This window comes from Gopherus flavomarginatus, chromosome 1 (assembly GCF_025201925.1).
Source record: "Gopherus flavomarginatus isolate rGopFla2 chromosome 1, rGopFla2.mat.asm, whole genome shotgun sequence".
Lineage (NCBI taxonomy): Eukaryota > Metazoa > Chordata > Testudines > Testudinidae > Gopherus > Gopherus flavomarginatus.
In genome coordinates this window covers 216,946,443-216,965,334 of record NC_066617.1, presented here as the reverse complement: position 1 = coordinate 216,965,334, position 18,892 = coordinate 216,946,443, and the positions used below count along the sequence as shown (strand labels likewise).

The 18,892-nt window shown below is 41.5% G+C and overlaps 1 protein-coding gene across 1 annotated transcript in view; it reads right to left on the bottom strand.

The window, feature by feature from the left end:
* Positions 1 to 18,892, bottom strand: part of CFAP47 (cilia and flagella associated protein 47) — a 680,893-nt gene that overhangs the window by 339,126 nt on the left and 322,875 nt on the right. Inside the window, exon 45 of the mRNA XM_050936444.1 lies at positions 18,409 to 18,592. Coding sequence (XP_050792401.1) covers positions 18,409 to 18,592 — 184 coding nt within the window. The remainder of the gene's footprint in view (positions 1 to 18,408; positions 18,593 to 18,892) is intronic.

Genomic DNA, 18,892 nt, shown 5'->3' with positions numbered 1-18,892 from the left:
AAAGAAGGCTTCTGGCAGGTAAATTACATTGAAGCTATTGCTCCAGTTACAATGCTCAACACCCCTGCTGTATCTGGAACAGACTTGTATGTAAGAACCTGCAGAGCTAGAACTGGGACCATGGGGGTCCTGGGTCACTGACACCTCCATATCATCATATAAGGCTTAGGCTGGGCTCCTGCAGGAGGACCCTGTGAGGCTGGGCCCAGAAGGAAGTACTGCCAAGCAGGACCTGCATAGCAACTCCTCACAGCCCACTGATTGACTGGCACTGGTATGTAAGCCAGGAAGCCATGACAGGAAGTTGGCTGAGCAACAATACAGACTGCTTGCCTGTCTTGATTTGGACGCTGTGTGCATGAGAGATCCCAGACTCTGGCTTCTGACCCTGCTTGCTTCCTGACATCTGGCCCCTGGTTTGCCCTCTGGCCTGTCTTGAACTCTGATCCTCTGGTATCCACTAGGCCTGACTCCTGCTCTGACTATTAGGTTTAACTGCCCACTGTCATAAACAGATAGCTAAGGGTTAATGTCTCTTTCACCTGAAGCACCTGACCAGAGGACCAATCAGGAAACCGGATTTTTTCAACTCTGGGTGGAGGGAAGTTTGTGTCTGAGTCTTTGTTTTCTGTCTGCCTGCTTTCTCTGAGCTTTGGAGAAGTAGTTCTGCTTTCTAATCTTTTGTTTCTAAGTGTAAGGACAAAGAGATCAGATAGTAAGTTATATGGTTTCTTTTCTTTGGTATTTGCACGAATATAAGTGCTGGAGTGCTTTGATTTGTATTCTTTTTGAATAAGGCTGTTTATTCAATATTCTTTTAAGCAATCGACCCTGTATTTTATCACCTTAATACAGAGAGACCATTTGTATATATTTTTTCTTTCTTTTTTATATAAAGCTTTCTTTTAAGACCTGTTGGAGTTTTTCTTTACTTCAGGGAAATTGAGTCTGTACTCACCAGGGAATTGGTGGGAGGAAGAAATCAGGGGAGATCTGTGTGTTGGATTTGCTAGCCTGATTTTGCATTCCCTCTGGGGGAATAGGAAAGTGCTTTTGGTTTCCAGGACTGGGAACAGAGAGGGGGAGTCACTCTGTTTGGATTCACAGAGCTTGTGTCTGTGTATCTCTCCAGGAGCACCTGGAGGGGGGAAGGGAAAAAGGATTATTTCCCTCTGTTTTGAGACTCAAGGGATTTGGGTCTTGGGGTCCCCAGGGAAGGTTTTTCAGGGGGACCAGAGTGCCCCAAAACACTCTAATTTTTTGGGTGGTGGCAGCAAGTACCAGGTCCAAGCTGGTAACTAAGCTTGGAGGTTTTCATGCTAACCCCCATATTTTGGACGCTAAGGTCCAAATCTGGGACTAAGGTTATGATATGAGTGGCAGCGGGTGGGATATAGACAGAATCCAGAAGCCAGTAGGAATATTATATTTTTCTTTTCTCTGCTAAGGGCTTTTTAGCAGAGAGAAACAGTTGGTTTTAAAAGGGAACCAGAGAGAATTTTTTTTCTGCTCTCTCTGGCAGTTTGTGGCTTGCATGTTAAGCAAGAAGCCATTACCAGACTGTTAAGGGTCTTTTGTCATGCAATAGCCCTCCCATTAGGAGGCAAGTACCAGCACTATATGCATGCAAATAAAGTGGTTTTTCAGGTTTACTTAACATTGAAGATTAGCTAAAGGCACTGTTGCTAGGCAGACTTCAGGAGGCAACAGAGAACCTGCAGTTCTGAAGATAAACACTGGAGGGCACCCCAACACAAGAAAACAGGAACCATGACTTCTAAGGCAAAAATTGAGGCCGAAGAACAATTCAGAGAAGCTGAACACAGGCGACAACTGGAAATAAAACAAAAAGAGATGGAGATGAAAGAAAGAGAAGAACAAATCAAAGAGGCAGCACACAAAAGAAAACTAGAAGAAGAAGAGGTGGCCTACCGAAGGAAACAAGCAGAAGAAGAGGCGGCCCACCGCCGAGACATGGAAAAACACCAAAAAGAAATGGAAAAACAACAAAAAGAGAATGAAGAGAAGGAAAAACAGAGAAAACATGAACTGGAGTTGGCAAAAGCTGGGCTGCATGTGCCAGCCAACCCTAACAACCCGGCGCCAATTATTGCTCCACAGCACAGGAAATGTCCCACCTACAAGGCAGGTGATGACACCGAGGCCTTCTTGGAAAATTTTGAAAGAGCCTGTCTTGGGTACAACATCCCCGAAGACCAGTACATGGTAGAATTGAGGTCACAGCTCAGTGGACCTTTAGCAGAGGTGGCAGCTGAAATGCCTAAGCAGCAAATGAATGACTATAAACTTTTTCAAACCAAGGCCAGATACAGAATGGGGATAACCCCAGATCATGCCCGTCGGCGCTTCAGAACCCAAAAGTGGAAACCAGAGGTGTCATTTCCCAAACACGCCTACTACATTGCAAAAAACTATGAGGCCTGGATAACAGGAAACAACGTTCAAACCTTGGAAGAACTGCACCTCCTCATACAAATGGAGCAGTTCTTGGATGGTGTTCCTGAAGACATCACACGGTACATACAAGATGGAAAACCCAAAGATCTCGCTGAGGCGGGGGAGATTGGAGCCAAATGGATGGAACTGGCAGAAAGCAAGAAAGCTACTGTCAAGGGGAACGATTACCCCAGGGGGCACACAGACCATAAACCCTACAACCGAGGACAGCCAAAGACCTCACATACCACCCAAGTAAAGCCACAGACACCCTACTCTTCCACCTCACCAGTCTCCAGTAACACACCTCGACCCAGTGACCCATCAGATGGAAGATGCTTTAAGTGTAATGAACTGGGACATATCAAGGCCAACTGTCCAAAGAACACCAACCGAGTGCAGTTCATTACACCACCATCACACCAAAGATCCCCAGGCCCGGATGCCTCTCAAATACCCTTGGAGCGAAGGGAAAATTTGAGAGTGGGCAGAAAGAAGGTTACTGCGTGGAGAGACACGGGGGCACAAGTGTCAGCTATCCACCAATCCTTCGTTGACCCCAAATTCATCAACCCAAAGGCCAAAGTTACAATTTACCCCTTCATGTCACAAGCTGTAGACTTGCCTACAGCTCAACTGCCTGTCCAGTACAAAGGCTGGTCAGGAATGTGGACTTTTGCAGTCTATGACAATTATCCTATCCCCATGCTACTGGGGGAAGACTTGGCCAACCAGGTGAGGCGGGCCAAGAGAGTGGGAATGGTTACACGTAGCCAAACCAGGCAAGCTTCCAGACCCATTCCTGTTCCTGAGCCGTCCACAGACGCCCCGTCTGTGTTACCAGAGACCCAGACAGAGGTAGTGGACCCGGATTCCATGCCAACCACTGAAACAGCCACAGCACCTCCAGTCCCAGGCCCGGAACTGGAACAGCAACCAGCACCAGCAAGTGCAACCCCATCTTCAAACTCAATGCCAGAGGGCGCCAGCGAGCCAAAACTGGCAGAAGCAAAAGACAGCCATACCCAAAAGGCTCAGCCAGAGCCTGAAATACCCTCAGGTGCACCAGCGGAGAGCGGTACACCAGCAACGGAAACAACCCCATCACCTATATCGCTTCCAGAGGGACCAAGCCCAAGTCCACAGTCTGAGGAAGAACTGGTGACCCCAGCCTCAAGGGAACAGTTCCAGACTGAGCAGGAAGCGGATGACAGCCTTCAGAAAGCGTGGGCGGTGGCACGGAGCACCCCACCGCCTCTCAGCTCTTCTAATCGATCCCGGTTTGTTATAGACCAAGGACTTTTATACAAGGAAATTCTTTCTGGTGGACACCGGGAAGAATGGCAGCCGCAAAAACAGTTGGTGGTTCCAACTAAGTACCGGGGGAAGCTCTTAAGCTTAGCCCATGATCATCCCAGTGGCCATGCTGGGGTGAACAGAACCAAAGACCGGTTGGGGAAGTCCTTCCACTGGGAGGGGATGGGCAAGGACGTTGCCAAGTATGTCCGGTCTTGTGAGGTATGCCAAAGAGTGGGAAAGCCTCAAGACCAGGTCAAGGCCCCTCTCCAGCCACTCCCCATAATTGAGGTCCCATTTCAGCGAGTAGCTGTGGATATTCTGGGCCCTTTCCCAAAAAAGACGCCCAGAGGAAAGCAGTACGTACTGACTTTAGTGGACTTTGCTACCCGATGGCCGGAAGCAGTAGCTCTAGGCAACACCAGGGCTAACACTGTGTGCCTGGCCCTAACAGACATCTTTGCCAGGGTAGGTTGGCCCTCCGACATCCTTACAGATTCAGGGTCTAATTTCCTGGCAGGGACCATGGAAAAACTGTGGGAAACGCATGGGGTGAATCACTTGGTTGCCACCCCGTACCACCATCAAACCAATGGCCTGGTGGAAAGGTTCAATGGAACTTTGGGGGCCATGATACGAAAATTCATCAACGAATTCTCCAATAATTGGGACCTAGTGTTGCAGCAGTTGCTGTTTGCCTACAGGGCTGTACCACATCCCGGTTTAGGGTTTTCACCATTTGAACTTGTGTATGGTCACGAGGTTAAGGGGCCATTACAGTTGGTGAAGCAGCAATGGGAAGGGTTTACGCCTTCTCCAGGAACTAACATTCTGGACTTTGTAAGCAACCTACAAAGCACCCTCCGACACTCTTTAGCCCTTGCTAGAGAGAACCTAAAGGATGCTCAAGAAGAGCAAAAGGCCTGGTATGACAGACATGCCAGAGACCGTTCCTTCACGGTAGGAGACCAGGTTATGGTCTTGAAGGCGCAACAGGCCCATAAGATGGAAGCATCATGGGAAGGGCCATTCACGGTCCAAGAGCGCCTGGGAACTGTAAACTACCTCATAGCATTTCCCAATTCCTCACTAAAGCCTAAAGTGTACCATGTTAATTCTCTCAAGCCTTTCTATTCCAGAGATTTACAGATCTGTCAGTTTACAGTCCAGGGAGATGATGCTGAGTGGCCTGACGGTGTCTACTACGACGGAAAAAAAAGACGGTGGCTTGGAAGAGGTGAACCTCTCAACCACCCTGGAACGTCTGCAGCGGCGACAAATCAAGGAGCTGTGCACTAGCTTCGCCCCATTCTTCTCAGCCACCCCAGGACGGACTGAACGGGCATACCACTCCATTGATACAGGTAATGCTCACCCAATCAGAACCCCACCCTACCGGGTGTCTCCTCATGCCCAAGCTGCTATAGAACGGGAGATCCAGAACATGCTACAGATGGGTATAATCCGCCCATCTACCAGTGCATGGGCATCTCCAATGGTTCTGGTACCCAAACCAGATGGGGAAATACGCTTTTGCGTGGACTACCGTAAGCTAAATGCGGTAACTCGTCCGGACAACTATCCAATGCCACGCACCGATGAGCTATTGGAGAAGTTGGGACGTGCCCAGTTCATCTCTACAATAGACTTAACCAAGGGGTACTGGCAAGTACCGCTAGATGAACCTGCCAAGGAGAGGTCAGCATTCGTCACCCATGCGGGGGTGTATGAATTCAATGTCCTTCCTTTCGGCCTTCGCAATGCACCCGCCACCTTCCAGAGGCTGGTAGATGGTCTACTAGCTGGACTGGGAGAATTTGCAGTTGCCTACCTCGATGATGTGGCCATTTTTTCAGACTCCTGGCCCGAACACCTACTACACCTGGAAAAGGTCTTTGAGCGCATCAGGCAGGCAGGACTAACTGTTAAGGCCAAAAAGTGTCTAATAGGCCAAAACAGAGTGACTTACCTGGGGCACCAGGTGGGTCGAGGAACCATAAACCCCCTACAGGCCAAGGTGGATGCTATCCAAAAGTGGCCTGTCCCACGGTCCAAGAAGCAGGTCCAATCCTTCTTAGGTTTGGCCGGATACTACAGGCGATTTGTACCACACTACAGCCAAATCGCTGCCCCACTGACCGACCTGACCAAAAAGACCCAGCCAAATGCAGTTAAGTGGACTGATGAGTGTCAAAAGGCCTTTACCCAACTTAAGGCAACGCTCATGTCTGACCCTGTGCTCAGGGCCCCGGACTTTGACAAGCCATTCCTAGTAACCACGGATGCATCTGAGCGTGGTATAGGAGCAGTGCTCATGCAGGAAGCAACAGATCACAACTTCCATCCTGTCGTGTTTCTCAGCAAGAAACTGTCTGAGAGGGAAAGTCACTGGTCAGTCAGTGAAAAGGAATGCTATGCCATTGTGTACGCCCTGGAAAAGCTACGCCCATATGTTTGGGGACGGCGGTTCCAACTACAAACTGACCATGCTGCACTAAAGTGGCTTCATACTGCCAAGGGGAACAACAAGAAACTTCTTCGTTGGAGTTTAGCTCTCCAAGATTTTGATTTTGAAATTCAACACATCACAGGAGCTTCTAACAAAGTTGCTGATGCTCTCTCCCGTGAGAGTTTCCCAGAATTCAGTAGTTAAAAAGTGTTCTTAAAATGTAGAAGTCTGTTAGTTATATACTTAGGAGTATATGTAACGGTGCATGTGTTGTATTAATCTGTTTATTTTAAAGTTCTAGAAGGAAATCGCCGCCAGTGAGCTTCCCCACTGTCTGCAATTTGGGGGGCGTGTCATAAACAGATAGCTAAGGGTTAATGTCTCTTTCACCTGAAGCACCTGACCAGAGGACCAATCAGGAAACCGGATTTTTTCAACTCTGGGTGGAGGGAAGTTTGTGTCTGAGTCTTTGTCTTCTGTCTGCCTGCTTTCTCTGAGCTTTGGAGAAGTAGTTCTGCTTTCTAATCTTCTGTTTCTAAGTGTAAGGACAAAGAGATCAGATAGTAAGTTATATGGTTTCTTTTCTTTGGTATTTGCATGAATATAAGTGCTGGAGTGCTTTGATTTGTATTCTTTTTGAATAAGGCTGTTTATTCAATATTCTTTTAAGCAATTGACCCTGTATTTTATCACCTTAATACAGAGAGACCATTTGTATGTATTTTTTCTTTCTTTTTTATATAAAGCTTTCTTTTAAGACCTGTTGGAGTTTTTCTTTACTTCAGGGAAATTGAGTCTGTACTCACCAGGGAATTGGTGGGAGGAAGAAATCAGGGGAGATCTGTGTGTTGGATTTGCTAGCCTGATTTTGCATTCCCTCTGGGGGAATAGGAAAGTGCTTTTGGTTTCCAGGACTGGGAACGGAGAGGGGGAGTCACTCTGTTTGGATTCACAGAGCTTGTGTCTGTGTATCTCTCCAGGAGCACCTGGAGGGAGGAAGGGATAAAGGATTATTTCCCTCTGTTTTGAGACTCAAGGGATTTGGGTCTTGGGGTCCCCAGGGAAGGTTTTTCAGGGGGACCAGAGTGCCCCAAAACACTCTAATTTTTTGGGTGGTGGCAGCAAGTACCAGGTCCAAGCTGGTAACTAAGCTTGGAGGTTTTCATGCTAACCCCCATATTTTGGACGCTAAGGTCCAAATCTGGGACTAAGGTTATGATACCCACGCCCTAGTCGTGACATTGTATCTATTTGGCAATATAGTTTCAATGGTGAAATTCGTATTTTCCAAGCTCTCTACCCTCTTCATACATGTTGTGAGTTCACCTGAAATCCTCTCCCTACATAGTAAGACTACAGCAAGCAGAAGGCCAGATGGAAGCTTTGGGTCACTGTCAAGATTATTTTTTTGGTCCAGAGCTTAAGCTACACCTCAAGAGTCTACTTCACAAAGGCCTCTCCTCCAGACCTTTCCTGTACCTCCCTCACTCTCAGCCTAATTAAGTTAGGTGCATGGGCAACACAATGGCAAATGAAATTATATGTTGATAATTGCCAAGTAGTGCATATTGGAAGGCATTATTTGAACTATCCATAAAGCTTACTGGGTTCTAAATTAACTGCATCAATTTAGGAAAAATAAAATAAAAACAACAGGCGCAGCCCAGTGCAGATCTCCGCTCAATGTGAGGAAGCGATCAAAGCAAATAACCAAATATTAAAAATGCATCTGGAATAGGAGGGAAAATGTAGAAAATTTTATAATGCTTTTATGTGACTCTAGGGTACAGCCTCATATGGAATACTGTGTGCAGTTCTGGTCATCCTGCCTCAAAATTAATATTACAGGATTAGAAGGTTGTCAGAGGCAGGGATGAGAATGATTAGCAGGATGGAAAACTTCTCAAAGAGAGATTGAAAGGATTGAGATTATTTACCCTAGGGAGGACATTAATAACAGAGATATGACATAAGTATAGAAAATAATGAATGGCAGAGAGAAGGCCCATTGGAAAATTCTATTCACCCTGTCTTGATACAAGTGCAAAGGAACATTCAATGAAATTGAAAGGTGGCAACCTCAAAACTGACTAAAAGGAATCCTTGTTGTCCCTTTATTATGACACCAGTGTCATTCCTATGTCACATGGTAGCAGATGTCTGGCTGCTTGAAGGTGGATTTCCAATGGATATACTCCAAATCAGTGGTGGGCAAACTACAGTCCACGAGCTCCGGCTGGGGAGTTGGGTCTGGGGCTTGCCCTGCTCCGGCGCGGTTTTGTGAGAATTCATGGCCCGCCATACAATTTCTAATCTGAGATGTGGCCCTCAGGCCAAAAAGTTTGCCCATCCCTGCTCTAAGTGCAACTTACTTTTATTTAATTGTACGTGCATACACCACTCCTGAATCATGATAGTCAAATAACACATGCAGGACAATCCCTTCTTCCAGCAGTCTCAGATCCCACGAAGCAACTGGCTCTTGACTAGTTCTCTCTAATCAGAAGCATAAAGCAAATTCTCCTGCTGCTTGCACAGCTCCCTCATCTCTGAACCATCCATATCAAAAACTAACTACAAAGAAAGTCTTCCCAAGAGCAAGCACCATGAATTGATATGTTATAGCACCATCTGGTGACATGTGCCATACTATACTTTTTACACAATGCACAATTAGACGGTGTAACTCATAGCCACAAGCCATAATTGAGATGAAGAGGTTAGCAGGATTGAAAAAAATGAATATTTATACAGATAACAAGAATGTCCAAATTTATAATAGTAAACATTAAAAAATAATCATTTTTGAAGAACTATTAATTGTCATAGTTCAGGGCATGAACCAACGTCTAATGACTGGAAGTTAGGAGGAACCTTTCTCTGGGGGCAGTTTATCACACAAAGGCCTATCATAAGGCTGCTTCTGGCCTCTCCGAGATAGGATGCTGCACTAGATGAACCATTGATGCCATCAAATACTGGAAATTATTATGTCCTCCACGAAGATAAGCACACTGGCCCCACCGAATGTAGGAAGTGTGAACCCTCTACACAGGCTCCCCAAATCCTGCCCTTCCTCCACAATGCAGCAGAAACACACTGATTCCGCTGCATCTGGGTCCTGCTATGAACTGCACAGGAGGAAGCAGGGTTTACCTCCTGCTGATAACTTGAACACCACTACTGAAAGCCTGTACATAAAAAAAATTGCAGTGTGTTTCAATTGCTTTGTACAGTTCATTAGTCTTTCTCTTTTTTAAAAAAACAAATAAACAAAAAAACCCCTAAATGTCATGATCAGTAGCTAATGCTGTAGCAGGCAGGACTCCAGACCAAGCAGCAGAAAACATAGAAGACTTAGTGTTGTACTTTGCAGTCTTAACTCACCATCTCCATTCCCACCTTTGTGACATCCTGCCTCCTACTTCATGCAAAGGCCACATATTTCCAAACAGGGAGACATTCTTCACTCTCAGTAGGAGAAAATAATTGTTGCTACAGCACTGAGTTGCTCTCTCTCCTGGGCTCCCAGGTTACTTCCTAAGTGACAGGGCAGCATGGCTCTGAAAAAGCTTTCTGGAAAAAACATTCTACTTTGTGCTTTAAACATGGAGACAGTATTTTGTTCCTTTTGTCTTTTTTTTTTTTTAATGTGACAATGGATTCCTTCACACAAGGCGCTGAGTGTGTTTGATTGGCTGCTCACAAAAATATAATGGGCAGTGGCCATGTTGCTGGAATGCGACACTCTCTGGACTCGGTCTGGATTTACCTCACTGTGGACTGAGAGATGAATCTGGCCCACCGTATCAACCATGTTTAAGTATTTCTAAGGCTATATCTACACTACAAGCTAGAGGTGTGATTCCCCTGCTCAAGTACACATACTCACTATAGCTAAATGAGAGTTCCCAAAATTATAAATAATAGGATAGCCATGGTAGCATGGGCAGCAGCAGCAGCAAGTACATATAAATCTACCTGAAACCAGTGAGTATGTGGCACGGCTAAGCCATGCTGCTGCTGCCCGCATTACTGCAGCTATATACACTCATGCTCTTTCTCATCAAGCTACAGCAAGTATGTGCACACAAGCTGGGGAATCACACCCTTAGCTCACAGTGTAGATGTAGCCTGACACTGATCACAGTACGTACCTCTCAGTGGGTTTATGCAACCTAATTAATTCAGAGTACAGCTGAGTGTATTTCCCAGAAATTGAGTCCTGGACGAGAACAAGTTGCCTACATTATACTATTAGGAAGACTGACTGGGGAAAAAGCTGAGGTTGTCTGACCCTCTCTCACTGAGGGTGTATATCCAACATTTGTGACTGAGATCTGCAACTCACGGGTCCCTGGAGACTCCAAGCTACTTTGGGATCATCAAAGAGTGGCAATGTTGGAGGGAGGGACCAAGACACAGAATGCAAGACCTGCAACTGTGGCCAGCCCCAGAACAATGGAGGAGGCTTCTTGCAACTTTATGAACATTTACAGGCATCAGCCACAACTGGCCCTTAAGATGAAAAAACGAACATTTCAGCTCAAGCTCTGGCTCCTCAAGCTCTGGCTCCTGCTGACACACACAGTACATACAACAAAAAGTAACAGTGGCTGGGACAGGAATTCCAGAGCACAACTGTTGCAAACTTACTTTAGCTTCCATAAAACCCACACCGTTCTTACTCTGCAGGCTCTGAGAACCTTTGGCTGCGTAAGGAGCATTCCCAGATGGAACTCGGGTGTCACAGAAAGTATTTTTTAGTGGATACTTCCCTGATTTGCACATAGCCCTTACGCACCCTTCTCTGCTCAGATTACTCCTGCTCTTTGAACAGGTCAGTTGTGGCCTCTAGGAGCTACTGTAATACAAATAATTAATAATAAATCAGAATATGGGTGCAAAATAATGTTGATTTTGTAGCATTATATTTTGCATATTTACAAGGCAAAAGCAAAGAGGGCCATAATTTGGCACCCAGATATTATGGAAATTGGTGCCTTACAAATATGTATTATCATAACATTATTCTGTATAATATACAGCTTTTCTTTTAATTGCTCCACAGCATGCTGTACTTTCCCAGAAAAATTCTATAATTAGGAATATACATTTATATAATGAAGCCCTTGAGAGACCATATATATATATATATATGGTCTCTCAAGGGCTTCTTTATATAAACTATTCACACACACACACACACACATAAATCCCTGTTTTTTTTCAGAGTAGGCCTTTAAGTCCCAGGAAGGCCACAGTTCTCCCTAGTTTGTGGAGGCTTTGAAATGTAAAGGAGATTTTCCAGCTTTCATTTGAATAAAGAAAGTATGTTTCTAGCCATTTTCTTTGTGAAGACAGTCTAGAAAACAGGAACAGATGTGAACTGATTGCTAGCATTAAAAGGAACAAACAGATCTTCTAAACTGCTGCATCAGGCATTTGCAGCAAAGAGGGGATGGGCTAAAAATTTCTTCCCTCTGCCTCCTGTTATGTTTGGGATGTGTATTAAAAGTCCTCAGGCTGGATCTGAGCATAGTGGTTAGAAGGACAGTATCAATTCAGTCTGCAGTAGGGATGACAAAAATTTTTTTTTTTTTAAGCCCACTCAAGACCAATGAACCCATTTGTGGGCTTTACCCATTTATAAATCTGGCAGACCACTTCATACTGATAACAGCTCATGAACGCCCAATCCCGCTATCTATATGTACTCAGAACTTCTGTCAACTTCACCTGGAGTTCTTTGTGCAAAACAGCATGATCAAGCCGTAACTAGTTTATTATGTATTTATTTATTTATGCTAGATTCAAAGTATGTCTAGGAAGACAGATTTTTAAAAAGCAAACCACTGTCTTCACTTTTTTTCTAAAATCCAGAACTATCTAAACAATCTTCCAACTAAAAAACTGACACTACAAACTAACTAAAATAGCAAAAAAACTAAAAAGAAATAAAGAAAATAATTTAACCTGCAGTTAAAACCTGACCTTTTTCTCATTCCACACTACTGATCTATGGTTGATTTAATATCAAAACACAAAGAAAAAAATAATCATTATAAGAAAGGTTCATTAAGTTATTAATGAACAAGCTTTGAAAAATGGAGCATATTAAAAAATAAAAGCTTTAACACCATAATAGAGCAAAAGCATTCATAAGCACTAGCTAAAAACAAACTGTTTATCTGGTATTGGAATATTTTTAAAGACATACACCATACATACATAATTGTAGCTTTTTGGTCCACATGCACACAGCTTTAGCTAGGTCTAGAAGTTTACACACTCACCTCATGCGCAGAGTACGTCTATACCCAGCTAAGGTTGAAGGTGGTTTATAAACTTGATTTCTGCCCTGCTCCTCTTCCTCAGAAAAACTAACAAACCCACCTGAAATTTTACATATTATATCTCATCCCAGGACAGAATTTCCTGGAAAAGCTAAAGAAATTTACAACATTTTCAGAGAAAAGGGGTCTTAAATAGTCATTTTTCAGAAATCTGCCTACTGCTTTTGGAGGTCATCATACCCCTGAAACAGACTCATATATAAACTTCAAACAATTCCAAAAGTACCCATCAAAAGCGATTTTCATAGATTTGGAGAGAGGACATGCAGAAATTATGGAGATACCTTAGGGTGTTAGAGGAACACCTAACAGATACTTAAAACCTTTAATGAGAGAATACATAAACATTGGTAAAATTCATTTAACATTTCTAATATATAAACTGGTATCTTTTTAGGTGTGTACAAATATATTTAAGTATATACACATTTTACATGCATTTATCATTAAATATTTATATTTCTGAAACACCCAGATGCCCCAATCTGAATTTGGGTCTTATTGTGGTAGATGCTATAAAGACACAATGAGTATACAAATTTAAGGTCATTATCCTGAAATCATGTATGCATATGAGTTGTTCCACTGAATTAAATTGAAGTTGCTCATGTGCATAAGGGTCTACAAAATTTGGCCTAATATACATGCACAAGATTGATCATACATGCATTAGCTGGATGACTGCATTATAAAAACTCGTTGAAGTGAGCATTGCCTCATGGGCAATAATGTGCATGGTAGTTAGATGCAGACAATCACAATGGGAGGGACTGTGAGAGAAGGAATACTTGGGATGTAAGTGCAGTAGTCTCGACTAGAGGGCAGGGGAAAGGAAGAAGCCATATTTGGAAGTCGGAAGGATGGCTGAAAAAAAGAAGTCTAGGAGTCTGTTTCTGTTCTCTTGGAGATAATGAATGTCTTGCATTTTTGTGGTCATTAATAAGATGAACATGTGTAATGGAGAGACACCGTTTTCTCAGTTTCTGGTTTCTCTCAATATCCCTTTAATGGGGCAGAGTTAAGGTTGTTTGAGTTACTTTTTGTACATTGGAGTATTTTTGGTATTTTTTCAAATACCAAACTTAACTTAGAATTTTCAGATTAACATTTGCGTTTTTTAAGAAAAGTATAACCTCCTCTGCAGTGTTTTTCTGGTTGAAGTAAATATAGACTATTTCAATGTTATTCAGTATTGACTAAATGTTTTTCCTGGAAATTTTTTTAGATTTATATTGCATGATAGTCCCTAACTTTAGTGTATTTTAACTAAAAAAATAGAAAATGACTCAGAAAAATTGTAATATGTGTTTATAGTAACAACTTATAAAAACGATTTTTTAATATTCTATAAGTAATTGCATTTCTCATTCAGAAAAGCTGACCATTTTCTATAGACACTTCTGTATAGACAGATACCTCTACCAGAGGAAACAACCAGGTAATTTAGGATATCTCAAAACAAGTCATCAAATAAATTATCAATTGTCACATAATCAGGCAGCAGTTCAACTACAAAAAATCAAATTGATAATTAATAATTAAGCAACTTTTCTTTTTAAGAATAAATACAAGTAGCACAGATACAAAAATGTAAACCGCTAATGCTTCTTATTTAAATTAGGTCATATATACTTACACACAAACACATTTAACACAAAGGCGATAAAAAATTCTCAGAGAAGACAAAAGAAAGAAGGGTTTTCATGCAGTATAGTAAAGCCAGTTTTGTATTCCCTACATGCCACAGTGCTAGAACAGCAATGTTCTATAAAACAATGCAATGAATTCCAAGTGGATGCTTTGAAAATTCAAGAGGCTGAATGGCCTTGGAGTTGACTCTTTTCATTGCCACAGCTCTGATTCAATGATTTTTCATTTCAGCCTCAAGTCACAATGATATTAATGAATGAATAACGATGTGAAATACATGAAGACAAGTATGTAAAAATATTTACACATAAAAGTATGTAAAAAACATGGTGAGTCAAACTGGTGTCAAGATGAATTGGTTTATGTAAAAGGTGTTGACTGCTTCACATAAAAGCTCTTTTCAGATGCAGTGACTATATATATATATATTATCTTGTCAAGAGGCTTGCAAGGAATTCCCTGAGACATTTGATTTCCATTTTGTTATCTTTCAAGATTTTCTGCACCCATCACAAAGATTTTCAGTAATCAAATTGACAATTCATAACTTTTTGGGTAAAGAAATAGGCCGTGTGTCCCATGTAAGACATTCTGGCATATATATAGTATCCATAAGTTTAAACAACATAAGACTAAGCGGGGGGGATAGCTCAGTGGTTTGAGCATTGGCTACTAAACCCAAGGTTGTGAGTTCAATCCTTGAGGGGGACATTTAGGGAACTGGGGTAAAAAACTGTCTGGGGATTGGTCCTGCTTTGAGCAAGAGGTTGGACTAGATGACCTCCTGAGGTCCCTTCCAATTCTATGACTTAACCCAGTACATTTTCATCAATCTCTATTCAAGGTAAAATTCTAAGAAACAATTTTGAGTATTCAACACAATCTTAACTTTATGCAGTCAGTGCCAGTACTGGAAACCAACATTTTACATATCTGAATAGATTCCAACCTCTTAATAATGACTGTCAAAAGCATATTATGTACAGTACCAAGTTTCTAGCCTACAACGCAAGTGGCTTTTAATTTATGGTTATTTTTGAACTGCCAAAGATCAATCAGAATCTGTTTTCATTTTTGCTAATTCAGGAAACTATAACATTTACCAAGTAGTGAAAAAAAATGAAAGTCAACCAAGTAAATGCAGAGGTATTTAAATAATAGTTGTGAGAGAAACAAACATAGACTACCTATTTACTTTACTTTAGTAAGGTATTTGTTGGTACATTTAGTCCATTTTCCTTGTCTGATAGCTTGATGGTGTCACTCCTGCAGGTGTTGTGGAATCACGTCACTACCTCATTTCTTAGGGCTTGTCTATATGAGGAAATTTACTGGAACAGCTATTTTGGAATGACTACCCATGTAGATACTCTATTCCAGAATAAAATCACATTTATTTGGAATAATCAGTGAACTTTCAAAGCAGACTAATTATTCTGGAATGAAGTGTCTTATTTTGGAAAAGAATGTCCACACAGGCAAATATTCTGGAATAGCTATTGTGTAATAACTTATTCCTCAGTAGCTATTCCATTCAGTTTCCTCATGTAGACAAACTATTGTTGGTTACTTCCCATTTAAAACATAACAGGAACAGCTGATGAGAGAGGCAGGACACATACAGATCAGACCAATTATATGACAATAGTTCACGCTTTGCACTTACCTTTATAAATTACCAAGTTATGTGAATTTCCACAAGAATTATTATGCCTGGATAATGATTTCACATCACATTTATACAGGGTGAATTTAGGTTTCAGATTAATGCTTATGAAAAGAAAAATAATGACAATGAGATTGACCAGTTCAAAAACAGCAGTAAAATCACTATAGATAAATACATATGACCTGGACAAAAGGCCACTATGTTTTTATAAAAGTTCAAGAAGAGAAGATTGGACATACCCTCGCTCACTGTTCCAGAAGCCAAAAGAAATAACAAAAAAGCCACTTTGGCATAGGAAATATAAAGTTCCCCATTCCAAAGGATATTAAAAAAGTATAAACCAGTCTATTCAGTACCAGATTATAACTCCAGTGGCAGAACGAAAGTTTTATTATTAGTAATAGTATTATTGTAGCTTGAGATACAGATGAAGATTGTTGATAGTATTTGTGTTTTAGCACTACCCTCAAAGGAACTCTAAAAAGAATGAAATTTTAAAGACCTAGTTTAACATTTCGAAGCTACTGAAGAATAAAAAGTTTGGGGGGTGGGCGGGGGGGCAGGGAGGAGAAGAACGACTACATATATACTTTGGATGGGATATGAACTCCCCTGCTTCAGGACATAAGCCAACCTCTAACCAAAGAGTTAGAAAGAAACTTTCCCTGTAGGAAGGTTGCTCTTGAATTAACCACTCTGGAGTTTCTTGCACCTTCTTGTGGATCATCTGGTAATGGACACTGTCAGAGACAGGACACTGGATTTGGTGGACCACTGGGCTGCTCCAGAATGGCAATTACTATTTTCCTAATACAACATCTGAAGACTTTCTTTGCTGATCAATAATTTGAAAGGCTGAGCAAATAAGTCTTCAAACTTTGCACGTAAACAGTCTTTACTGAGTGCTAAGGCCCTTCACTAGGTTTGGTGTAAAAATAAAAATGGAAGAAAAAAGCTATCAGCATATTTATCACGTGACTAGGTGTTCATCATGCCTAAGGGTCTTTCCTGTAAAAAAACCAACATTCACCAATATTACTCATGCATACAGTCTCAATGATTTTCAAGGGTCTGTTCACCAGATCAGGCCCCTAGATTTTAGCAGAGCCTTGCAAGGACCCTCCTCTTTTGTAACCTCACAATATACAGCCTGGTCTGTCTGGTCCAGGAATTACTGCTGGGATAAATCTGGGTAGCGGAGGATATAAAAGTCTCATTGAAATACGCAGAACACAGTCATACAGGAGATTAAAAATTAACTTACACGTTTTTTTTTTAACCTGTTCCTGCTATCCTCATCTGCTGGGTTTTTTGTTTTTTTTTGTTTGTTTGTTTTTTTGTTTGTTAGAAATCCAGTTAACACAGCCTTGGAGAAAAATGATAGCAGCAACAATGACACTCACTCCTTTCACATCCTTTCCACTTCATCAGTGAGTGAACTATACTTGCAAAACTTACTACATCTCAGTGAAGAGTGAAATTCAAAGGCTACTTGGGACCATATTGTAAATATTAATGTGAATGGGCAGTTTTGATTTTATTCTTTTTGTTTTCTTAAGAAAAGAAAGGAAAAGGGGAAATTTAATTGTCAGAGCTATGCTGCACACAGGTAATATCTTAATGACTAATTAGGTCAGCAGTTCTCAATCGATCAACGGTCGGTGGACAATATTCACTTCTCACAGGACAGACAGAGTTTTAAGATTCCAGGACAATGTGAACTTAATCCTTCGAGGGCTTCCAACTGCCTTTCACTAGCATGAGCTGATGACAAGAAATGTACTGAAACTTGAATCAAAAAGCTACGACAGCACTGGTTTCAAGTTACTATTACACACGACTATACCTGTGCCCAGATATCATGACATGCAAATTACAGCAAACTGAAAAATACAATTTCTATACCAACTGCTCAATATGTTTTATAAAAGTAAGTAACACATTTTCCAAGTTGTAAAACATTAATAGAGGGAGTCTGAAATTCAAAAGATGCTGAGCAAAGGGGAAAATATTTAAAATCTCAATGGAAAACATAAGAGTTAGAAAGCAATAAGGCAAAGAGTGTGAGGCTGGCAGGCCAGATGCCAGCTCTTGCCCAGGCTGCAGGCATTAACTAAGAACTAACAAACTTGTAGCTGGAACCAAACCTGTTCACCTGTATGTTAGTTTTGTTCAAAATAATATTAGTCTTATAAGAAAGTATTTAGTGTTTAGACTTCCTGAAATACTTGTAAGTTGCTGCATATGCACTAATCTCACTTGAAATGTCTGTATTCCACGCTATAAGGAAATATGTAAATTTTGCTTTGAAAATGTTTGTTCTGAACTTATGAACCACCACCCATCCAAAAAAACTATTAAAATAAGATGGGTCATTGAGGAACATCTGGGCTGAGAGGTTTGCTGCCATTCACTCCAAAATGCTGTGTAGATGTACCCTTTGTGGATATAGTGGGAAAGAACTGGGAGAGGAAGACAATTTAAGGATGCCAAGTTATCAGTTGCAGTTCAAATAATAAGTTGCTTATTACCTGTTGCTTTCACAGCCTGATGGTCTTCCTCTGAAAAGGCTTTAGAATTAACTCTGCTTGTTGCTGACACAGGAATAGAAAGTTTTTCAGGGATTTCAAAATATTCTGGCATGCTCACTTCTATACTGTAGTCCACAGATTTTAACTTTTCGGGATATTGAGTAGGCCTATACAGAGCATCTCTCTGCAAATAAAGGAACAATATGTAAGTTTGAATAATAAGTGCAGCCATAATAAAAACTTCAAAAGTAAATACATTCTGTTTTTAGAGACTCAGACAAACAAAATAAGGGTGCATAATTAAACATGTAAAATAGCTGATTATTTACTTTTGCGAATATTACTACAGATGGGTTCCCCAAACAATTAATTCTAAGTTGCAAAACAGTGAATCAAATAGATAAAATGAATCTAAAAATTCTTCCTCTTATGGATGTGAACAAATTTTGTGATCCAGAAGCCTCCTTATATGTTCCTGAAAGGG